This window comes from Pelophylax lessonae, assembly GCF_965119305.1.
Source record: "Pelophylax lessonae genome assembly, chromosome: 3".
In the NCBI taxonomy this organism is placed as follows: domain Eukaryota; kingdom Metazoa; phylum Chordata; class Amphibia; order Anura; family Ranidae; genus Pelophylax; species Pelophylax lessonae.
Genome location: NC_138770.1, coordinates 556,740,025 through 556,765,894, shown reverse-complemented (window position 1 = coordinate 556,765,894; position 25,870 = coordinate 556,740,025). Strand labels below are relative to the sequence as shown.

Here is a 25,870-nt window from a genome sequence, read left to right as displayed (position 1 = left end):
CTTACTAAGTGGTCTGTACTAGGTGGGAGGGCTTACTGAGGGGCCTGTACTGGGAGGGGGGGCTTAGTAAGTGGTCTGTACTAGGTGGGAGGGCTTACTGAGGGGTCTGCACTGGGAGGGGGGGCTTAGTAAGTGGTCTGTACTAGGTGGGAGGGCTTACTGAGGGGTCTGTACTGGGAGGGGGGGCTTAGTAAGTGGTCTGTACTAGGTGGGAGGGCTTACTGAGGGGTCTGTACTGGGAGGGGGGGCTTAGTAAGTGGTCTGTACTAGGTGGGAGGGCTTACTGAGGGGTCTGTACTGGGAGGAGGGCTTACTGAGGGGTCTGTACTAGGTGGAAGGGCTTACTGAGGGGTCTGCACTGGGAGGGGGGCTTACTAAGTGGTCTGTACTAGGTGGGAGGGCTTACTGTGGGGTCTGTACTGGGAGGGGGCTTACTGAGGGGTCTGTATTAATTACAGGATTAATTAGCTAATCAAAAAAACACTCAATTAAGCAAAAAAAAATAAAATAAAAATAATCGTTAGATTAGTCGACTAATCGTAAAAATAATCGATAGATTAGTTGACAGACAAATTAATCGTTAGTTGCAGCCCTACATAGCATAACCATAATTATAACCATTACATTCAGATCTTTTAGAAAAGGGGTGTCCAACCTTTTGACCTTCCTGGACCACACTGGAAGAAGAATTGTCTTGGGCCACACATAAAATATACTAAGAATAAGGATAGCTGATAAGCAGAAAAAGTCAGGCAGATCTCAAGCTAACAATCACTGATATAGATAATGTAACTACCTGAGTAATAAAACTTCTATTATTTTTATTTATATATATATACATACTATACATATATTATTTACATATATATATATATATATATATATATATATATATATATATATAATAGTGAAAGAGGGCAACATTAAACTAGTGTGATATTTGACACTCATCAAAATCTGGTTCAATGGATGTAGTGGTAATTCTCAATGAATTCTCAAGGTGCTCCCCAGATATTTTTGGTTCTAATTTTGCCCTTTGTGTGCTTCATTCTTTGAAGATATTTGCTCACAAATATAGGTGCTGCTGAAAACTGTTGATATGAATAAGGTATGAGTGGAGTTTTTTTTTTAATTATATATGTTGCAGTTATCTTAATCAGGAATCCTCCAGACCTATAGGATACTCAATGCATCACATTTATTTCATTTAGATGCATGTTTAATTACTGTATATCTTATATAGCAATACTCAACTGAATACTCTAACAACTACTTTTCAAAATTCGCATGTTCACAGGGAATAAAATACAATTTGTTAATATTTATAGAGAACAGGACCAAAATGCAGAATAATCACAGATCAATTCTTTCTGTATGCTTATACATCACTTACCCCAATAATCACATTAGTGTAAGTACCCCCTTGAAAGCTCATTTACCACCAACTACTGTACTTAGCACTGATTTTTATGTTTGTTGGTTTAGAAATTGCAGGAAAAAAAGAAAAAAAAATTTTAGGAACAACAATAGCCCTTTTCTTTCGACCATGCTGCTTACACCTCACTTGAAATCTACATATGAATTAACTAATGTTGGCTCAGAAAAAAATTCCCTGTTACCTTATCTATGATCTCAGCAGGACTTTTCCAATACAAATCTGCCCTTTAGAATCCAATGTTAATCCTAAATTAGCGCTACTCTAAAATATACATACTCAGCACCTTTCATGCCCCTAGCCTGTCCTGCCAGATCACCTAATCTCTTGGGATTTTCCAAAATACACACAAAAGGCTGTATGGGAAGTTCTAAAAATCAATATTCCTTGTCAATTTCTTTGAAAGCTGTTTTTCATGCAGTGCAAGTGTCATTAGTTAATGTTGCAGAGTAGCAAAACAATGAAAAACCGAAACGATAAGATGAGAAATATGCAAACAGGGTTCAAGAATTCATAAACAAAATTTGCTATCCATAAAAGTTCCATTACAGCAGTAGTCTGTAATGTGAAACAAATAATCTCCAACTGGTCAATTTTTATTACCTTGTTGAATCTTCTGATCTGTCTTGAATACCTGAAACATAACTTGATGAAAAGGCAGGCTGCACTATTAAAGCTGTAATAAATATCTTTTTGTTACTGTTTTGCCAAAGAGGATCATTGGGAATCTGCTTTAAATCCACACTGAAGATTAGATTCCCATGTTGATTCAAGCCAATTCCATGCTTCAGAACTTTAAGCAGCAAGCAATAGAAAAGTAAAAATAAAAGAACACCCAAGATGAACCTGGGAGTTTTCTGTTGCATTGCTTTTAATTGTTTTCACAAGGAATACAAAAAGGCACAAAAAAGGGTAGGCTACATTTTCAATAAAGAACAAATATAACAGTTCTGTACAAAGATTGGAAAGGTTATGTGGTTATGTGTTTATATATATGAAATGCTCACACTACAAGTAGGTGTTTAAGGAGTCTGTGCACATGATGTAGTAAACCTGGGTAGGTAATAGGCATTGTTGACATTTAAGACATTTTCTGTGCCTGCTTGAAACATGAAAATTAAAAGTTATGAGTAAAGGAAGTATAGAAGGAAATAGAGGACCAAGGGGAGAGAGTGTGCGTAATTTGCTGAAATTTGTTATTGGAGTCGTGTAATATTGCTGAAAGTATTTAATAAAGGTAACACAACATTTTTTGCTTAACCTGTGTTATTGTGGTTGTTGCTTGTATGCATGACTTTGTAAAGTCTGCTTCGTAGCGGTCAGGATAAAAGTTAAACATTTAAATTGAGGGTTAGAATATCCTTCTGACATTGGGTTTAACGGGGCCTCCCAGGGGTTCTTCCTGATGTTTACTACCCAAAACTATTTGAGGGCCAAACTAACAGATATGTAAATATTGCTAGTCTTGGTGAATAATCAAAAACAGCCGGGAGGAGCCCCTAAAACAATTCTAGCTTGCCTATGAGGTATCTTTTACACGCGCAAGGGTACTTTATAATTGACTTCAGTGCCCACTGAGTTAATAAAGCATTGGGCTGGGATATTGCAATTTGTGTGGGTCAAGTTGTTTATTGAGGTCCCTGTCCCATTGTTTCACATAAGGTAGGGGAGGGATGTTGGCCCTCTAATAAAGACATTTAAATTGCAGAGATGGCATTTACAGTATCTCACAAACACACCCCTCACATTTTTGTAAATAATTTATTATATCTTTTCATGTGACAACACTGAAGAAATTCCACATTGCTACAATGTTAAGTAGTGAGTGTACAGCTTGTATAACAGTGTAAATTTGCTGTCCCCTCAAAATAACTCAACACACAGCCATTAATGTTTAAACCACTGGCAACAAAAGTGAGTTAACCCCTAAGTGAAAAAGTCCAAATTGAGCCCAATTAGCCATTTTCCCTCCCCAGTATCATTTGTCTCGTTAGTGTTAGAAGGTTTCAGGTGTGAATGGGGAGCAGGTGTGTTAAATTTGGTGTTATCACTCTCATTCTCTCATACTGGTCACTGGAAGTTCAACATGGCATCTCATGGCAAAGAACTCTCTGAGAATCTGAAAAAAAGAATTGTTGTTCTACATAAAGATAGCCTAGGCTATAAGAAGATTACCAAGACCCTGAAACGGAGTTGCAGCACGGTGGCCAAGACCATACAGCGGTTAACCTGGGAAGGTTTCACTCAGAACAGGCCTCGCCATGGTCGACCAAAGATGTTGAGTGCATGTGCTCACTGTCCTATCCAGAGGTTGTCTTTGGGAAATAGATGTATGAGTGCTGCCAGCATTGCTGCAGAGGTTGAAGGGGTGGGGGGTCAGCCTGCATTCAATTATTCTGCATGGCTGTCGTCCCAGAAGGAAGGCTCTTATAAAGATGATGCACAAGGAAGTCCGCAAACAATTTGCTGAAGACAAGAAGACTAAGGACATGGATTACTGGAACCATGTCCTGTGGTCTGATGAGATAAACTTATTTGGTTCAGATGGTGTCAAGCGTGTGTGGCAGCAGCCAGGTGAGGAGAACAAAGACAAGTGTGTCTTGCCTACAGTGAAGCATGGTGAAGGGAGTGTCATGGTCTGGGGCTGCATAAGTGCTGCCGACACTGGGGAGCTACAGTTCATTGAGGGAACCATGAATGCCAACATTTACTGTGACATACTGAAGCAGATCATGATCCCCTTCAGAGACTGGGCCACAGGGCAGTATTCCAACATGACCCCAAACACACCTCCAAGATGACCACTGCCTTGCTAAAGAAGCTGAGGGTAAAGGTGATGGACTGGCCAGGCATGTCTCCAGACCTAAAGCCTATGGGGCATCCTCAAGCGGAAGGTGGAGGAGCGCAAGGTTTCTAACATCCACCAGTTCTGTGATGTGGGCATGAAGGAGTGGAAGAGGGCTCCATTGGCAACCTGCGAAGCTCTAGTGAACTCCATACCCAAGAGGGTTAAGGCAGTGCTGGAAAATAATGGTGGCCATACAAAATATTGACACTTTGGGCCCAATTTGGACATTTTAACTTAGGGGTGTACTCACTTTTGTTGCCAGCAGTTTAGACATGAATGGCTGTGTGTTATTTTAAGGGGACAGCAAATTTACACTGTTATACAAGCTGTACACTCACTAAGTGTTGTTTCTTCAGTGTTGTCACATGAAAATATATAATAAATTATTTACAAAAATGTGAGGGGTGTACTCACTTTTGTGAGATACTGTATGTAGACAAAAATGTTTAAAGAGGGTAAGCTGTTGGAAAGAGGTGAAATTTGAGGTAGAGGAGGTGATGTAGCTTTTATTCTACAATTACCAAAAAATCCTAGATAAAAAGTGATGTGTTGGGCACTTGTGCCGACAGGTAGGACCCGCACTGGGATGTTAATGGGATGGAGAAAAGTGAATGCGGATGTAACAAAAATCCAAGGTTGGTTCCTGAGGGCAGCACTGTAAGCAGGCAGAAGCCGAAATCCCGCTGGCACATGTGAAACAAGAGAGGACAGGCGCCACTCAGTAATACAATCAAGGTTTATTACAGGTTTAAAAACATAGCACACTTACATTGAAATTAGGTATGGACTTCTCCTGATAGTTTCTCTACCCTGTGGCATAGCGCTTCCTCCTCACGGCGGGACCAGCAGCCAATTTATTGGATATTTCAAACTTTTTTAACAAATAAAAAACTGAAAAATTGGGCGAGCAAAATTATTCAGCCCCCTTAATACTTTGTAGCGCCACCTTTTGCTGCGATTACAGCTGTAAGTCGCTTGGGGTATGTCTCTATCAGTTTTGCACATCGAGAGACTGACATTTTTTCCCATTCCTCCTTGCAAAACCGCTCGAGCTCAATGAGGTTGGATGGAGAGCATTTGTGAACAGCAGTTTTCAGTTCTTTCCACAGATTCTCGATTGGATTCAGGTCTGGACTTTGACTTGGCCATTCTAACACCTGGATATGTTTATTTGTGAACCATTCCATTGTAGATTTTGCTTTATGTTTTGGATCATTGTCTTGTTGGAAGACAAATCTCCGTCCCAGTCTCAGATCTTTTGCAGACTCCATCAGGTTTTCTTCCAGAATGTATATGTGGTGTGGGGTGCGCTAAACAACAAATAAATAATGAATATATAACATATATCTATGTGTGAACCAAATCAACAAAAGTAAATATATATAACATATATCAATCTGTGAAGCCAATTAATAATGCAAATCAATTGGTGCATAAACATAAAAGTTCATAAGTGTCCATAAATATTTTGCAGGTGAGTAGAATTGTATTCTATCCGAATAATACGTGTATCCACCACCGAGTGAAATTCATCCTTACCAAACGGAAATAAATAAGGTGCAACTATATTTTCTTGTGCTGAAAAAATATCCAATCTCCTTGTGAACAAACACCACGTGTAAATCACCAAGAATTAGCCTCTTACCAGATGGTAATAGGTATGCACTTGTTCAGTGAAACCACCGCCTTGCTTCCTCTTTAAAATCCTGAAGTGGGATGTAGAACCGCTCTACCTTTCTTTCTCCACTAGATGGCAACGAGTACCAGCAAGAAACACAGCCTCATCCTTCTTTACAAGCTCACAAAACCACCGTGTATTAAAGGAAAAAAAGGGCTAATAGTGTATTACCCTTGAGATTTATTCAAAAACAGTTGATAATGCACTTACAATTAGATGTCTTGTATTCAGCATAAACATAGGCATACGAATTCCTGCAAAGGCTTGCGGCCGGCTGCAGCACGGACCGCAAGTTGTGTGTGACGTGTGCGCCTCCTAATCTGACCGGTTTCTTCCCATAGGACTTCTACTGTCTCAGGAGTCACTCCTGTCTCAGTAGAAGTCCTATGGGAAGAAACCGGTCAGATTAGGAGGCGCACACGTCACACACAACTTGCGGTCCGTGCTGCAGCCGGCCGCAAGCCTTTGCAGGAATTCGTATGCCTATGTTTATGCTGAATACAAGACATCTAATTGTAAGTGCATTATCAACTGTTTTTGAATAAATCTCAAGGGTAATACACTATTAGCCCTTTTTTTCCTTTAATACACGGTGGTTTTGTGAGCTTGTAAAGAAGGATGAGGCTGTGTTTCTTGCTGGTACTCGTTGCCATCTAGTGGAGAAAGAAAGGTAGAGCGGTTCTACATCCCACTTCAGGATTTTAAAGAGGAAGCAAGGCGGTGGTTTCACTGAACAAGTGCATACCTATTACCATCTGGTAAGAGGCTAATTCTTGGTGATTTACACGTGGTGTTTGTTCACAAGGAGATTGGATATTTTTTCAGCACAAGAAAATATAGTTGCACCTTATTTATTTCCGTTTGGTAAGGATGAATTTCACTCGGTGGTGGATACACGTATTATTCGGATAGAATACAATTCTACTCACCTGCAAAATATTTATGGACACTTATGAACTTTTATGTTTATGCACCAATTGATTTGCATTATTAATTGGCTTCACAGATTGATATATGTTATATATATTTACTTTTGTTGATTTGGTTCACACATAGATATATGTTATATATTCATTATTTATTTGTTGTTTAGCGCACCCCACACCACATATACATTTATCTATATTCAAAAGCACTGAATACCGGGAGCAGCTTCAACACACTATCAGCGCACCCATCCCCCCTTACAACTTTCTTCCAGAATGGTCCTGTATTTGGCTCCATCCATCTTCCCATCAATTTTAACCTTCTTCCCTGTCCCTGCTGAAGAAAAGCAGGCCCAAACCATGATGTTGCCACCACCATGTTTGACAGTGGGGATGGTGTGTTCAGGGTGATGAGCTGTGTTGCTTTTACGCCAAACATAATATTTTAAATTGTTGCCAAAAAGTTCGATTTTGGTTTCATCGGACCAGAGCACCTTCTTCCACATGTTTGGTGTGTCTCCCAGGTGGCTTGTGGCAAACTTTAAGCAACACTTTTTAATGGATATCTTTAAGAAATGGCTTTCTTCTTGCCACTCTTCCGTAAAGGCCAGATTTGTGCAGTATTCATCCAGAGTGATCATGGGCCTCTTGGCTGCATCTCTGATTAGTCGTCTTGTATGAGCTGAAAGTTTAGAGGGACGGCCAGGTCTTCGTAGATTTGCAGTGGTCTGATACTCCCATTTCAATATTATCACTTGCACAGTGCTCCTTGGGATGTTTAAAGCTTGGGAAATCTTTTTGTATCCAAATCCAGCTTTAAACTTCTCCACAACAGTATCTCGGACCTGCCTGGTGTGTTCCTTGTTCTTCATGATGCTCTCTGCGCTTTAAATGGACCTCTGAGACTATCACAGTGCAGGTGCATTTATACGGAGACTTGATTACACACAGGTGGATTCTATTTATCATCATTAGTCATTTAGGTCAACATTGGATCATTCAGAGATCCTCACTGAACTTCTGGAGAGAGTTTGCTGCACTGAAAGTAAAGGGGCTGAATAATTTTGCACGCCCAATTTTTCAGTTTTTTATTTGTTAACAGAGTTTGAAATATCCAATAAATTTCGTTCCACTTCATGATTGTGTCCCACTTGTTTTTGATTCTTCACAAAAAATTACAGTTTATATCTTTGTTTGAAGCCTGCAATGTGGCAAAAGTTTGAAAAGTTCAAGGGGGCCGAATACTTTCGCAATGCACTGTAGAGAGGGGTGCCTAGTGTGGTAGGATAGGAGAGGGTAAATAGCAGCTGCATAATAGTAACTAGAAATGTAAGGGACTGAAAGGCCACCATTTGCCTGTGTTGAAAAAAATAGTTTTAGAGGCCTGTGGCCAGGAGACCCCCCAAATAAACTGAAGTAAGCTGTGTTGTAAGTAATAGGTGCAGAGTGTGGGCTGGGATATTTATCAGCAGAATTCTAAACGGTATATGATTTTTGGAAGGGATCATTTAAAGTGCAGCAATTCTGCCAAGCCATGAAATTTGGTAATGTTTCCATGACTCTAACACTTGCTTTGTCTGTCTTAGGAGAGTGAGAATTTTTACCGGGTGCAGTGTGCCAAAGTTAGGGGTGGTATGTTGCCCAAAGCCTTTCTTGGTCTGGAAAGGGCACATTGCACTGTGAACAAATTAAGCTGATTAATTAATATCCAACAGAAAGGTAACCTGGGCTATACTTCATACAGTGTATAAATTCATCTAGTTGCTTGGTTAGATCATCACACCATCCATTTCTCCTTCACCACTTCAGTTGTTAACTAACACACTAAACAGTTAATAAACCACCATTCATTCAGAGGCCTGCACCCCTAAAACATTAGCAACATCCTCAGCCTTAGAAGTTGGACTGACACAGCAACTACCCTGACGACTTAGCATGACTATAAAATAAATATACGGTACAAATTCCGCCTTTGTCATCTTTGCCAGATAGAGCTTCAAATGTCTCATAGCAACACATTGATTCAAACCCCCTCCATTAAGGAGGTAAAAAAAGGCTTCAGTGGTGATGGTAAAGATTTCATAATATATTGGGAGAGGCTGCAATTGCTGAATTCTACTTTCTCTGTCGCTCATTGACAGACGTAGTCTTCTTGATTCACAAGAACTGGGTTATGTTGTCTCCGCAGGAGTAGGACTAGGCAGAAAAGAAAAAACGTTCTGGCTCCACCCTAGGGGCAGTCCCAGAGGGTATATCCTCCCTCTCTCTGCTACAAGGCATCAGTTTTTTTCTGTCTAGTGTAATGGCATCGTCTGATGCCTCGTTTGGCCGCAAGGTTTTGCAGGCCGCCATTTGAGGAGACCAGTGGTCTACCTCGAGGGTTTTTTTCCATTGGAATTTTTATTTGAGTCTCATTCTTTGTTTATAATGAGCCTTTAAAACTTCTATTTTGGCACCGGTTGGGCCTTCTAGATTGGATTTTGATTTCTGTCAATCCCACCCCTCATTTGTGGCACTGCTTCTGGATGTCCCAGTTCTTGTGAATCAAGAAGACTACGTCTGTCAATGAGCGACAGAGAAAATCGGATTTTTGTAAGATCTTACCGTAAAATCCTTTTCTCTTAGCTCATTGACAGACGTAGTACCCGCCCCTCTATCATTGAGTTGGGTTGGGTTAAATTCTCTGTTTCTGCTTTGTGACAGAACTGATGCCTTGTAGCAGAGAGAGGGAGGATATACCCTCTGGGACTGCCCCTAGGGTGGAGCCAGAACGTTTTTTCTTTTCTGCCTAGTCCTACTCCTGCGAAGACAACATAACCCAGTTCTTGTGAATCAAGAAGACTACGTCTGTCAATGAGCCAAGAGAAAAGGATTTTACGGAAAGATCTTACAAAAATCCGATTTTTGAATTTTGAAAATCTAGTTTCCTGGCTGTCATGCAGATGCTTTGTCTTCAGTGCTGATCCAGAACAAGTACAGTGATAAGGAATCATGACACTCATTTAAATCCTGTTTATACTGGGTCTGTCATTCGAAAGAAATTACATCACACACAGCCAAGCAACTAGTATTTTCAGGAGGAGTTTAGTAATGAGAGCCGCCACACATTTCTTATAAGAGTCACATTATGAACTGCCAGTCAACAATCAAAGCAAAGTAACAAGTCAACCCATACCATTATAGGAAATAGGCATCCCAACCTCTGAGGTCTGTGCTATCCAGAAACCATTACCAGGACATCACAAAAACTGCAAAAAATGTTCCAATTATTTCATTAAAGCCTAAGTTTAACTAAAATTTAAACAGAGGAAGATGTCTTGTAAAAGAATAACTAGAACAAGGGACACATCATACTAATTGTAAGTTATGTCCCTTGTGCTGTTTTCTGTTTTTGATTTTAGCTAAACTTAAGCTTTAAATAAATGTCCTATAATCAGACAAGCATTTAGACAAAAGCAAAAAAAAAAAAAAAAAACTGGAAAAGGTCCAATTACTATTCGAAACCATAACCTATTTTTACATTTTGTAAGTGATTCATAGTAGACAAATTTCAAAATCCTTATCAAACTATTTGTTATCTGACACATGTCCAATGCAACTCAGACCTGCTTTTTTCAGTAGTCCATGACATAGTTGAGCACTCTTTGGATCTAGATTTTTAGAGGGAGGTTGGTAACTTCTTTCAGTGCGCCAGGATATTTAAAAATACAAATACCGGTCTCTTCTACCAACGCCAAGTAATAGAAACAAGTCTCTATTACTGGGAACAACATAGCAGGGACACGACACACATGTAGGACATGTAGGTATTTAATGACTTGCATATACAGGGAAGGTGTGAATGTTCCATTGTGAACCTCTTAGCTTTTTTAGCTAAGAATACTTTTTTAGGTTAAAGCGCACCTCTACCCAGACTATGGATAACTTAACAAGCCGTAAAAGGGCTTTACAAGAAGCCATCACTTATCTTTCTAACTGCTTTTAATGTGAAGTTCTTTCAAAGAACACAACAAAGATTCTGAAGTCAGTATCATTCGGGTTCTAAGGCCCTGTGCACTCTGGGCTTTTAGCCTTGTCGCATAGGGCAGAGGACACAGGTGTCGCATCCAGCCTCAGTGCCAGCAGCCTATCAAACTCTATAAGATGCTGCACTTAGCTGCATGAACCTTTGGGTCAGTAACTTACCCCCGGGAAAAAAAAACACTTGGAATGCAGGCTTCTTGCTTTCTAAGGCATTCATCCTGGGCACATAATGTGTAGACCTCTAGATACACCATACAGCTGCAGCAGCTGTCAGACTGTCATAGAGTTTGACAGGATGTCAGTATCAGGGCTGGACAGGACAAGACACCTGTGCCCTCTGCCCACAACTAAACACCAGAGCACATGCACAGAAGCTAGGGCCAAATTTTAAGAAACACCTGACCGTTTTTTATTTCAAAGTGTTGGCAACCTGCCAGTGCCTCTGTTGTGAAGCTTGAAAACTAATTTCTTCATAATGCTTGTAGATACAGACATCAGTAATCTATTTACAGTATTGTTTATTATTGGTTTCCATTATTTCATAGGTGTGTTCAATTTTAAGTCAAGGGGTATTTGGATATTATAATGCGTTTGTTTAAATAGCTTCTTATATATAAAATCAGCAGTCTTTTCATGTTGTATCTCCTCTGCCTATGCAGCTTATGTCCACAGGGATAATGGGGGGCATGTATTGTAAAATATGGCTGCATTTTGGGAGCCTGGGAGCCACATAAAAGAATTACAGTAATAGACCATACACAAGTATGCGCAGCTCCTAGTATAAACATGCATATGTGCACGGATGCACGCTTCTGGAGGAAGAAGCAGTGTCCAGGGGTGTATGTCTGTATACATGTTTACATTCAAAATTGCGTATACCCACGTACAGCTGTCATATATTTGTACCAGGAGCAAAACTTGGGGATCCCGGGTGCCAGAATATAGCTTATGTGCATGAACCCTTAGGGTTTCCGGAGTTTTGATTTGTTGTGCATTTGTAAAATAAAAACATAGGCTCTGTTATCGAAGGTTCACAAAGGTAGCTTGCTCACAGCATTGTAAGGGTTAAGGGACAGCGACAGCCTTCGGCTCTCCTTAGTAACAGATTGGTAGAGGATATGCATGTAAAACATTTTCTCATTTAACTTGGTCTTATGTTTCAGTTCTGCCTTCTATATGGAACCAAATTGATTTACAATGAGCGAGCCTGGTACCTAGAACAGAAATACCTGACACCAGCAGCCAGTAACCAGATCAGAAATCAGGTAAGCCATTCTGTACCTTTTTACTCCTTAAAATGAGGGAATTCAAATGTTATAATTATTAAAGTACTGTACTGTATATCTAAAGCCAAAAATCTTTTTGCTATTTTTGGATAGAGTAGGGAACGATTACGACTGCTTTCAGTTTTTGTTTGGTTGTCTATGTCTTGGTAAATAGATTATTTCTGCACTTCCGGCACTTAAGACACAACAAGAAGTGGGAGGAAATCTCCCCAACCTGGGTGGAAGTCCCTCTTTAGCTAGTTTTCACTGAAATAGGGTCCCCATGGGAAAATTTCCCCCTGTTCCAGTGACAACTGTAAAAATGTGGATTTCCTGTCATTTTCTGTGAACAAGCCAAGAGGTTGAATCTCCTTAGCAGAGGCACAAATATAAAATAAACTGACAGATCTAACCCTTCCACGCTGTTTCCAAAAAAAAAAAGATGTTTTGGCTATAGCTATATTTTAAAGCAAACTCTTTGCATGTGCAAGAAATGAGTACCCCCATTTTTTTTACCTGACCGGTTGGGGGGTGGCCATAAATGACTTGTTTTGTTTTTTTCAAACAGCCAAAGGGCTGATCAAAAAAAAAAAAAAAAACAGATTCCCCCATCCACACAAGTGAGGTGGATGGAGGAATTCTCCCCACTGTGCCATTGTACTCTGGCTGTCAGAGTGCACTGATAATTCTGACTGACGTTCCTGTTCAACAGAAGTCAAATGTTGAATCAACTTGTTTTGATCTTGAATGGCCATAGGTAGATTGAAATTCATCCAGTCTCTGCTGAACTGGTCTAATTTTGAGCCATCTAAACCCAGCTTTAGTTCAACTTCACTCTGATGATATTTCAGATTTGGGGTGGAGCTGGTAGGTTAAGTAGCAAGTGGGAAAATAAGGTAATCCTAGTAAGATTTTGCATTTGCAATCATTATAAGAAGCCAACTTGTGCATTAAGTTGTCAGCACCCACACAAAATGAAATTCTCAGTTTAGCTGTTGGCCTTAAAGTATGTGATTAAATTTAGGTGATCAAATATTTCCATTTTTATAACCTTTAGGTCATCTATCACCTCTCTGTCAAGGGAAATTTTGAGCTACCTCAAATTAAAGAAGCCATTGTAAACGAGAGTGTGATTGTATCATAGACATTTTCACAGTGTGTTTAATACAAGTGACACCAAAGGTGTGAATGACCCTGTTACTGCCTATATAACGGTTAGGGGGGAGGAAAGCCTCTCTGTTTTCTTTAGTAAATAGTCAGATTCCAGCTCTAAGCTTTCAAAGCTTTATTAACCACTTAAGCCCTGGAAGATTTTACTCCCTTCCTGACCAGGGGGTATTTTGCCATTCGGCACTGCATGACTTTAACGGACAATTGCGCGGTTGTGCGACGCTGTACCCAAATTAATTTGACGTCCTTTTTTTCCCACAAACAGAGCTTTCTTTTGGTGGTATTTGATCACCTGTGCGATTTTTTGATCATGCGCTATAAACAAAAAAAGAGCGACAATTTTTCAAAAATAACAATATTTTTCACATTTTTTTTATATGAAATTCCCCCCCCAAAATGTAAAAATCAAAATTTTTTTAAATTTTTGGCCAATTTGTTTTCTGCTACCTATGTTTGGAAAAAAAAAAAATCGCATTAAGCATATTTTGATTGGTTTGCGCAAAAGTTATTGCTTTTACTAACTAAGGGAAAGATTTTTGTCATTTTGTTGTTTTTTTTTTTAACGAGTAATGGCGGCGATCTGCGATTTTTTTGCGGTGCTGCGACATTGTGGCGGACAGATCGGACCCTTGAATGACATTTTTGACACTTTTGGGGGTACCAGTGACATAACTACAGTAATCAGTGCTATACATATGCACTGTTACTGTAAAAATTACACTGGGAGGGAAGGGGTTAACTTTATTGGAGAGGGAGGGGTTAAGTGTGTCCCTAGGGGCGTGATTCTAACTGTCATTGGATGTTGCTGTGTGTGTAACAGCACAGATCAACGGTCCTACATAGCAGAACCGAGTGATCTGTGCTTTTACACAGGGGAGAATGACAGGCGGCTTTGTTTACATTAGCCGCCTGCCTTTCTCCCTCTCTACCCGACGATCGCGAGTGACCGACGGACATCGGGTCCGCCGGTCACACGCGCCGGCTTCGTCGGGTACGAGCGGGGGCGGGAGCGCGCCTCCGGCGGCGGGCGCTCGGCCCCTATTCGCTCCCAGGCTAGTGACATACCGGTACGTCACTTTGCCTGGGAGGGGCTGACCGCCGCCGTATATAGTCGGGCGGCGGTCGGCAAGTGGTTAACAGTATTTTAAACTAGAATGTGGTCATTGTGGGCCACACAGGAAACATTTTCCCTGTCCGCCACTATTTACTCATGAAGCTCTCTTCATTGTGCTTACTAGATTTTGTTGTGGTAAAAATAGGAGAGAAAGTAGCAATTGTTTCATTTAACACTTTGCAACCACACTATTGAAGGGCTAAAGTGCCAATGGAAGAGCTGTCACATTATCCATAATTTTCCTTCATATGGAAAGTTGTTGCATCTAACAAGATGTGCCCTTTTTTCCAAAACTGCTCTGGAAGTTGCAGCTGTGACATGTTGAATACTTTTTTTTGGTTAACTGCCATTATCGCTTTAATGACCAACTGAGAGCCACATAACCATTGCTACAGAATCTTCTGGCCAGGCTATGTGGAAGAATCGTCATTCATTCCTCTGGAGAAAGAAAAGCTCAGCCAGATAATTCTGAGACAATGTTCCCAGCAGGCTGCTGAGCAAACACTATGGAGTTATAATACTGCTGAGGGGGCGGGAGCAGCATTTGACGGATACAATTACACAAGGTGCACATGGCTAGAAATTTCAAGAAGCTTTCAGAAGCTTGGATAAAGAAATGTATGATACTTGACCCACGTTTTTCTTAGGCCCAGGTACCTGGGGCAAATGTTGATTCTCCTGCATTAAGTTCTGCATCTCATGCCCATGAACACCACATTTTAACATGCCCCTAGGGGGACATAGGAAGAATCCTGCTCTAGAGACCCTCAATTTCCCTGAAGACCCACTGTTCTGCTTTAGAATTTAGTGATGAACAACCTAATTCACATTCTATAGTGGTGCAGGATCTTTCCGTTGGAATCGTTCATTGGGGAAAATCAACTTGGAAGATTAGGGACATATTGTGAGTGCAGGAAATTATAGACTTGCCTCCTTAGGGAGCGCTACGACAATGTTCTGCACTCACATTGTAATTTAGATGGGGACTTCATTGCGTACATATACTACATATTAAAAATAAGGAAAAACTACTACACAATTAAAGCAACTAAGACCACTCAATCACTTTCTCCCAGCGCACATAGGATCACAATTTAAATAAAACGAAATAAAGCAAACCTATGTTAATAGAATATCAATGTATAAAAAGTTCTTTGCACTGTCAGCAGCCGCTATGAATAACATCCAACATTTAAATATATGCCTTAAATCTTCATAGAAAATCGTTCCGCATTAGCAGCGCTCCTTGGGTGTATTCCACCTCCTGAGCCTTTAAATTTCAAGTCAAACACCATGTGAGTATTCAATTCAAGAAATAATTAAATTCAAGAAATCAATCGATTTCTTTTGTGTAAGGGCATTTTAACAAGAGGGGTTTTTGGGAATACATTTTAAAACAGTATTATGCTATGAGTTCCTTTCTTTCATGGTATGGGTGACACCTTGAGGAGATGAGGATTTCAAATTTAGAGGATCCTTTATCATCCACAGAGGACAAGTGTTTATCCCAGGCAAATATTATTACGATCTGGTGAGGTTTAATGCGGTGTGGTGACGGGATCTGCAGATTAAGTTTGGATTCCAATCCATCCCCCTAAACCCAAGTGGTGCAATATTCTGAATACTCACATGGTGTTTGACTTGAAATTTAAAGGCTTAGGAGGCGGAATACACCCAAGGAGCGCTGCTAATGCGGAACGATTTTCTATAAAGATTTAAGGCATATATTTCAAGGAAAAACTGCTGTTGAGGGAGATTTCAGAATGGAGCCTGGTTTACTGGACTTGGGTCAGAGCCTGAAGTTGATTTCTAAAGCAAATTTTACTGTAAATCAAAAAAATCTGGCAAGGCTTTATTATTAAAACTGTTTTAAATATGACAAGTCTGACAAATTCAAAATGAGCACAGATTTACTTTAGTACAACTTTGGATACTGCCTAAGAATAAGCATGCAGATCTGATGAAGTCAGGACAGATCCTGTGACTCATACACCACTGGAGCATGCCAGCTAGGAAATTAGTGTTTTTAAGAAGATGTCAGCACTGCCAGCCTCCATACTTTATCAGTACAGGTTTCTGCACTATACCTCTTTTTTAGCAACCCCCACAGTTTACAGTAGCATTTTACATGAGAAATTGGGTATCTGAGCAGTTTAGATTCTGCAACAACCCCAAATCTCACTTGTGTAATTGAACACAAAGCTTAGCTCTGTTCCTTACTGAAAAACATGACAATTATAAGAGTGTTGTAGGTAACTGAGTCATCTACCTCCTGCTGACCTTAATAGCAATCCCCCTCATTCTGTTTACTGACAAATTCCAGCACCATTGAACCAAATGAACCTTGTATGAGTAATAAAAGATTCTGAAATGTGTTTGACTTTCCAAGGGTACATCATCAGTTATGTATGTTACAAAGGTCAACACGAATGGTGTATCGCCGAAATACATTGAAAGGAGCAAATATTTCCAAAGGGCCAAGTAGACAAGCATTTGTTCAGCTATTAGAAGCTACTGCTTGTTTAAAAGGGAAGTAAGTAAAGGCAGATTGGACAGTCTGGTCAAACATTCCATTTTACTTTCATCTTCCTGAAAACAAGCCTTCAAAAGTTTCACACATAAAAGGAAAAGTTGCTGTTAATTAATTCAGAATGCCTTTTGTTTGATCTATGCTTTTTGAAGAAAGTTGGGTACATGACTACATTTATCAAAGAGCACTGCCTAGCATATTCCTGCTAGTTATAGAGTTAAAAACTAGCTTACTTGGTGAGTGGTCAAAATCAATGTTACTTAAAGCAAGCCTTTCTTCCATGACAGAATACATTTGAAAATTATGCTTTAGCTGTCCAGAACTTCAAGATTCTCCTGTCAAATGCACTTTGTCATTAAATAACATAGAGGGAGATTTACTAAAACTAGACTGTGGAAAATCTTCTGCAGCTGTGCATGGTAGCCAATCAGCTTGTTTAATTAAGCGTTGACAATAAAATTTGGGAGCTGATTGGTTTCTGTGCAGAGCTGCACCAGATTTTGCACTCTCCAGTTATAGTAAATCAACCTCATAGTAGTGATGTATGAATCAGTGGAAGGAAACCTAGCGGCCAATGGTGGGAAACACTGTCCTACGCATACAGAAGTGTTAGATAGCAGCAACTGGAGCTCGGGAACGGGCGAACGTGTAACACATCTTCTGTCATAAAGAATGTATTGTACAACCCAATTCCAAAAAAGTTGGTACACTGTACAAATTGTGAGTAAAAAAGGAATGGACTAATTTACAAATCTCATAAACTTATATTTTATTCCCAATATAATATAGATAACATATCCAATGTTGAAAGTGAGACATTTTGAAATGTCATGCCAAATATTGGCTCATTTTGGATTTCATGAGAGTTACACATTACAAAAAAATGGGGACAGGTAGCAATAAGAGGCCGGAAAAATTAAATGTACATATAAGGAACAGCTGGAGGACCAATTTACAACTTATTAGGTCAATTGGCAACATGATTAAGTATAAAAAGAGCCTCTCAGAATGGCAGTGTCTCTCAGAAGTCAAGATGGGCAGATAATCACCAATTCCCCCAATGCTGCGGCGGAAAATAGTGGAGAAATATCAGAAAAGAGTTTCTCAGAGAAAAATTGCAAAGAGTTTGAAGTTATCATCATCTACAGTGCAAAATATCATCCAAAATTTCAGAGAATCTGGAACAATCTCTGTGCATAAGGGTCAAGGTCGGAAAACCATACTGGATGCCCGTGATCTTCGGGCCCTTGGACGGCACTGCATCACATACAGGAATGCTACTGTAATGGAAATCACAACATGGGCTCAGGAATATTTCCAGAAAACATTGACGGTGAACACAATCCACCGTGCCATTCGCTGTTGCCGGCTAAAACTCTATAGGCCAAAAAAAGAAGCCATATCTAAACATGATCAAGAAGCACAGGCGTTTTCTCTGGGCCAAAGCTCATTTAAAATGGACTGTGGCAAAGTGGAAAACTGTTCTGTGGTCAGAGGAATCAAAATTTGAAGTTCTTTTTGGAAAACTGGGACGCCATGTCATCTGGACTAAAGAGGACAAGGACAACCCAAGTTGTTATCAGCGTGCAGTTGAGAAGCCTGCATCTCTGATGGTATGGGTTGCATGAGTGCGTGTGGCATGGGCAGCTTACACATCTGAAAAGGCACCATCAATGCTGAAAGGTATATCCAAGTTCTAGAACAACATATGCTCCCATCCAGACGTCGTCTCTTTCAGGGAAGACCTTGCATTTTCAAACATGACAATACCAGACCACATACTGCATCAATTACAACATCATGGTTGCGTAGAAGAAGTTTCCGGGTACTGAAATGACCAGCCTGCAGTCCAGATCTTTCACCCATAGAAAACATTTGGTGCATCATAAAGAGGAAGATGCGACAAAGAAGACCTAAGACAGTTGAGCAACTAGAAGCCTGTATTAGACAAGAATGGGACAACATTCCTATTCCTAAACTTGAGCAACTTGTCTGCTCAGTCCCCAGACGTTTGCAGACTGTTATAAAAAGAAGAGGGGATGCCACACAGTGGTAAACATGGCCTTGTCCCAACTTTTTTGAGATGTGTTTATGCCATGAAATTTAAAATCAACTTATTTTTCCCTAATATGATACATTTTCTCAGTTTAAACAATTGATATGTCATCAATATTGTTTTCTGAATAAAATATTGAAATGTGAAACTTCCACATCATTGCATTCTGTTTTTATTCACAATTCGGGCTTGTATTATGTTCTGGTGCAGATTTCTTTCATTTTTAATTTATTCGACAAAGCAACAAGGTCACCTAACAAATCTATCCATCTATGTATCTACACTATATTGTCAAAAGTATTGGGATGCCTGCCTTTACACACATGAGCTTTAACCACTTGCCGACCGCCGCAAGTACATATAGTGCAGCGGTCAGCCCCTCGCAGGCAAAGTGACGTATATATACTTCACTAGCCTGTGAAGCTCTGGGGAGCGAGCGCACGCCGGCGGAGGCGCGCTCCCGCGCGGTAACGGACCCCCCCCTGCGCGTGTGACCGGCGGACCCAATGTCCGCCGGTCACTCGGCGATCGTCGGTGGAGAGGGAGAAAGGCAGGCGGCTAGTGTAAACAAGCCGCCTGTCATTCTCCCCTGTATAGAAACAATGATCAAAAGGTTCTACTATGTAGGACCGTTGATCATTGTTCCTACAGCTCAAGCCACAGCCAATCACAGTTAGAATCACGCCCCTAGGGACACACACAGCCCCTCCCTCTCAAATAAAGTTATCCCCTTCACTGCCATTGTAATTTTACAGTAACAGTGCATATGTATAGCACTGATTACTGTAGAAATGTCACTGGTAACCCCAAAAGTGTCAAAAATGTCAGTCAAGGGTCTGATCTGTCCGCCGCAATGTCGCAGTACCGCAAAAAAAATCGCATATCGCCGCCATTACGCGTTAAAAAAAAAACAACAAAAATGACAAAAATCTTTCCCTTTGTTAGTAAACGCGATAACTTTTGCGCAAACCAATCAAAATACGCTTTTTGCGATTTTTTTTTTTTAACAAACATATATAGCATAAAACAAATTGGCCGAAAATGTTAAAAAATTTTGATTTTTACATTTTTGGGGGGGGGGGGGGGGGGGGAATTTCATATAAAAAAATGTGAAAAATATTATTTTTGCAAAATTTACGCTATTTTTTTGTTTATAGCGCGTGATCAAAAAATCGCACAGGTAAACAAATACCACCAAAAGAAAACTCTGTTTGTGGGGAAAAAAGGACGTCAAATTCGTTTAGGTACAGCGTCGCACGACCGCGCAATTGTCCGTTAAAATCACACAGTGCCGAATCCCAAAATACCCCCTGGTCAGGAAGGGGGTAAAATCTTCCGGGGCTTAAGTGGTTAATGGCATCCCAGTCTTAGTCCGTAGGGTTCAATATTGAGTTGGCCCACCCTTTGCAGCTATAACAGCTTCAACTCTTCTGACAAAGCTGTCCACAAGGTTTATTAGTGTGTCTATGGGAATGTTTGACTATTCTTCTATCCACTGAATATTGATATTTAAATTATGGGTGCAGTCTGCCTTGTATGTAAAACTGATAGTTTGCTATTCAGGGTAGACACGGGGCACTTACCTTGGACCACAGTTCTAACTCAGAGTTAGACCAGATATAAAGGAAGGCATAGACACAGAAAAATACACCAATATCTTCCACTGCATCTTTATTAGGTTATTAAACTGATGATTTTATTGAAAAGTTAACAGTTGACAAAAAATACAGTACCTCTTTTTTCAGAAAAGTGGCCAAATTTAAAGAGTGCTTCAGATAAAAACGGCAGCAAAAATACTGTTCTTGTTAGCAGAGTATTTGGCTGGTAGATATGTAGGCTACATTCATACTTTTGTGTTTTCCATGCAGTGCAGTTGCAGTACATTTTGAATGTGTTTTACATGTGTTACCATTTATTTCTATGAAATGTATGTTTTGTTAAAGCGGAGTTCCACCATAAAAGTGGAACTTCTGCTTTAAGGACTGCTATCCCCCTGACATGCCACATTCGGCATGTCTTATTTTTTTTTTTTTGGGGGGGGGGGGGGGGGAGCGGGTACCTAGTTTTGACAGGTACCTGCTCCCACTTCTGCTCGGGCCGCCTAGGCGGCTTGAGCTGAAGTTCTCCTCTCCCTGCAATCTTCTGGTACACGTCACAGGTGATTCGCATATGCGCAGTGCGTACCCGGCTGTGAAGCCACAACTGTCACAGCTGGGTGCCCACACTAGTGATGCCAGCGCCGGGGGGAGCCGAGGGAGAGAACCGAGGGTTCGGGGCGGCCTCATCGCTGGATCTCATGGGACAACTGAGGGTGTGTTTAATAAAAGTCAGAAGCTACACTTTTTGTAGCTGCTGGCTTTTAATAAACACAAATGGCTGGAACTCTGCTTTAAGCTTAGTACTACCTGCTGTTTTTTTTTTGTTTTTTCAACCCAGCCGGCTGAACGAAAAAAAAACTGTAGAGCTCAGGAGGAGCAGCTGTACTATGTGATATTAGTACAGCGATCTCCCCCGTGGAGCTATTGTGTTCTGACAGCGGGACCACCCCCCTCCCCTTTTCAGGGGGACTGCCCCCACACCAATCGCTGAGAGCGCTGGTCAGATGGTGATCGGCAGACCTTTTTCAGTCATATCCCTTTGACAGAAGCTGGCTGAATGGCCGGCTTCTGTCAGACCCGCTACCGTACATACAGGCTGAGTGTCAGCTGGTTTTTTATTGAACGACCAATATTTGGCCCATGTGTACTAGGCTTTAAAGAAGCACCACACAACACCAAAGTGTGAATATAGCTCTATCCCCTAGATTTTTTAATTTAACATAGATTTGCACTGAATAGTTAAGCCAGCCATAGACGGTCCGAAGAGATTGGAAGCCATATAAGGGCAGGCTGAAGGTACTTAAGTTGATCGATGGATACAACCAACGTGCCAGATTTTACATGCGATTATTGCAAGTGGCTGTTAAAGCTAGCAATAACCACTGTCTTCTCCTGGGAGAAACAGCTTTCCTCCCACTGGGAGCAGGGCCGCTGATGGGGGGGGGAGGAACTACCAGTACTCCTGTAGGGGTCCCGGGGCACACAGAGGGGCCCTACTAGCATGGGGAATTGGTGTGTTCAGGCAGAGGGGCAGTTATGGAAGTAAGCCCTGTGTGGCTCTCTGCAGCAGCTGAAAGCCAGTTTTTCCCCCTTCTGCCAGCTTTCAGATGCTGCAAGGAGAGACACAGACACAGGGCATAGTTCCTGTAATCGCTTCTCAGACACCGATCCCCCTCCCTGTTCTGCCTCACTATGCCATCCCCCTCTCCCTCCCTCCCGCAAAAAAAAATGTAAAAAACAATTATAAAACGGCTAATTCACACAGATTCTCTGTTATTTTTGTGTCTGCGTATATTTTTTGTGAAAATATTGTCTTGACATATTCAGGGGGGCCCTGCCAGGTAGGCTGTTCGGGGCCCCGTGATTTCTAACAGCAGTCCTGACTGGGAGAAGACTATGGCTTGGCAGGAGGGATTCCCTCATTAACACTGACTGTGTTGATGGAGGAATCAAGCAGATTTTTTGCAGGAAATAAATTCTCTCTGTTTATAGCCGGCCTTAATGCCTATTACCTTGGAAGTTACACCAAAGCAGAGGAAGAGCAGCATAAAAAGTTCACTTGATGCAAAGACACTTATTCTTGCAACAGCACACTGCACCTCACATTGGTAGACAGCATATATTACCAGTGTGTGTATATATATATATATATATATATATATATATATATACCGTATTTATCGGCGTATAACGCACCTCAATTTTAGGAGAGAAATTTCAGGAAAAAAGCTTAAATATAAAATAAACGGCTTTGAACTCAGAACATTTTTTTTAATCAAATGACGTCTCACTAGTGCCCCATTGAATGCAGCCTCATCAGCGCAATGTCCAGCAATGCAGCCTCATCAGCACAGTGTCCAGCAATGCAGCTTCGCCAGTGCAGTGTCCAGCAATGCAGCTTCGCCAGTGCAGTGTCCAGCAATGCAGCCTCGCCAGTGCAGTGTCCAGCAATGCAGCCTCGCCAGTGCAGTGTCCAGCAATGCAGCCTCGCCAGTGCAGTGTCCAGCAATGCAGCCTCATCAGCACAGTGTCCAGCAATGCAGCCTCGCCAGTGAAGTGTCCAGCAATGCAGCCTCGCAGCGCAGTGTCCAGCAATGCAGCCTCCCCAGTGCAGTGTCCAGCATGCAGCCTCCCCAGTGCAGTGTCCGAAGAATGTCTTATCCCCCTTTTTCATAGACTGAGCTAGTTTTTCTTCTGCCTGCGATTTAGAAGTTCTTATAACTTGCTTGGCCTCTTTCTGCCTAATTGTGTAGATTTCCTTATCTTCAGTGCTCTGGGTTTTTTTATAATTAGCATTTTGTAATTATAAAAAAAACCAGAGCAATGAAGATAAGGAAATCTACAAGATTAGGCAGAAAGAGGCCAAGCAAGTTATAAGAACTTCTAAAGCGCAGGCAGAAGAAAAACTAGCTCAGTCTATGAAAAAGGGGGATAAGACATTCTTCAGATATATAAATGAACAAAGGAAATTAAAACAAGGAATAACTAAATTAAAAACAAAGGACGGAAGGTATGTAGAAGAGAATAAAGGGCTAGCCGACTGCCTTAATGAATACTTCTGTTCAGTTTTTACAGAAGAAAAAGAAGGAAAAGGACCTCCACTTGAAAGGATGACTAATGAATCGTTTGATGCATGTGTCTTTGCAGAGGAAGACGTTCTAAGATTGCTGTCTGAAGTGAAGACAAATAAGTCACAGGGTCCTGATGAGATACACCCAAAATTATTAAAAGAGCTTAGTGGTGAGCTGGCAAAACCATTAACAGATTTATTTAACCAATCATTAGTAACAGGAGTCGTCCCGGAAGATTGGAAATTGGCAAATGTCGTGCCCATTCACAAGAAAGGTAGTAGGGAGGAATCGAGCAACTATAGACCAGTGAGTCTGACATCAATAGTAGGCAAATTAATGGAAACCCTATTAAAGGATAGAATTGTGGAACATCTTAAATCCCATGGATTGCAAGATGAAAAACAACATGGGTTTACTTCAGGGAGATCATGTCAAACAAATCTTATAGATTTTTTTGACTGGGTGACTAAAATAATAGAGGGTGGAGGTGCAGTAGACATTGCATATCTAGATTTTAGTAAGGCTTTTGACACTGTCCCACATAGAAGACTTATCAATAAACTACAGTCATTGAGCATGGACTCCCATATTGTTGAGTGGATTAGGCAGTGGCAGACAACAGAGGGTTGTAGTCAATGGAGAACATTCAGAACAAGGTCATGTTACCAGTGGGGTACCTCAGGGATCTGTACTGGGACCAATTTTGTTTAATATCTTCATAAGTGATATTGCAAAAGGCCTCGATGGTAAGGTTTGTCTTTTTGCTGATGACACAAAGATATGTAACAGGGTTGATGTTCCTGGAGGGAAACACCAAATGGAAAAGGATTTAGGAAAACTAGAAGAATGGTCAGAACTCTGGCAACTGAAATTTAATGTGGATAAGTGCAAGATAATGCACCTGGGGCGTAAAAACCCAAGGGCAGAATATAGAATATTTGACACAGTCCTGACCTCAGTATCTGAGGAAAGGGATTTAGGAGTAATTATTTCAGAAGACTTAAAGGTGGGAGGACAATGTAATAGAGCAGCACGAAATGCCAGCAGAATGCTTGGATGTATAGGGAGAGGTATAAGCAGTAGAAAGAGAGAAGTGCTTATGCCGCTGTACAGAACACTGGTGAGACCTCACTTAGAGTATTGTGCGCAGTACTGGAGGCCATATCTCCAGAAGGATATAGATACTCTAGAGAATGTTCAGAGAAGAGCTACTAAACTAGTACATGGATTGCAGGAAAAAACTTACTAGGAAAGGTTAAAGGACCTTAACATGTATAGCTTGGAAGAAAGAAGAGACAGAGGGGATATGATAGAAACTTTTAAATACATAAAGGGAATCAACTCGGTAAAGGAGGAGAGCATATTTAAAAGAAGAAAAACTACCACAAGAGGACACCATTTTAAACTAGCGGGGCAAAGGTTTAAAAGTAATATGAGGAAGTATTACTTTACTGAGAGAGTAGTGGATGCATGGAATAACCTTCCTGCAGAAGTGGTAGCTCCAAATACAGTGAAAGAGTTTAAGCATGCATGGGATAGGCATAAGGCTATCCTTCATATAAGATAGGGCCAGAGACTATTCATAGGATTCAGATATATTGGGCAGACTAGATGGGCCAAATGGTTCTTATCTGCCGACACATTCTATGTTTCTATGTTTCTATTGCAGCCTCGCCAGCGCAGTGTCCAGCAATGCAGCCTCGCCAGCGCAATGTTCAGCAATGCAGCCTCGCCAGCGCAGTGTCCAGCAATGCAGCCTCACCAGCGCAGTGTCCATATATGCAGCCTCGCCAGCGCAGTGTCTATATATGCAGCCTCGCCAGCGCAGTGTCCATATATGCATTCTCGCCAGTGCAGTGTCCAGCAATGCAGCCTCGCCAGGGCAGTGTCCATATATGCAGCCTCGCAAGCACCATTGACACTATTCAAATCAATTTTAAAAAAGGCCGGTAAGCAGCGCCGAGAGTAGAAGGGGCGGGCCGGACCAATGAGAAGGGAGAACGAGCTATCCCTGTCATCGGAAGTCCCGGCGCCTATGATAGACATCACACATCTCGGTAGAGGAGGCGGGACTTCCTATGACAGCTTGTCTTTCCTTCTCCTCGGCCCGGCCCGCCCCCCTTCTGCTCTTGGCGCTGCTTCCTGGCCTTTTTTTT

At 41.2% G+C, this 25,870-nt stretch overlaps 1 protein-coding gene across 1 annotated transcript in view; it reads left to right on the top strand.

Moving 5' to 3' along the window:
- ACOXL (acyl-CoA oxidase like) overlaps window positions 1-25,870 on the top strand; it is a 687,302-nt gene that overhangs the window by 590,007 nt on the left and 71,425 nt on the right. The window contains exon 18 of the mRNA XM_082249749.1: window positions 12,074-12,175. Within this exon, the coding sequence (XP_082105875.1) occupies window positions 12,074-12,175 (102 nt within the window). The remainder of the gene's footprint in view (window positions 1-12,073; window positions 12,176-25,870) is intronic.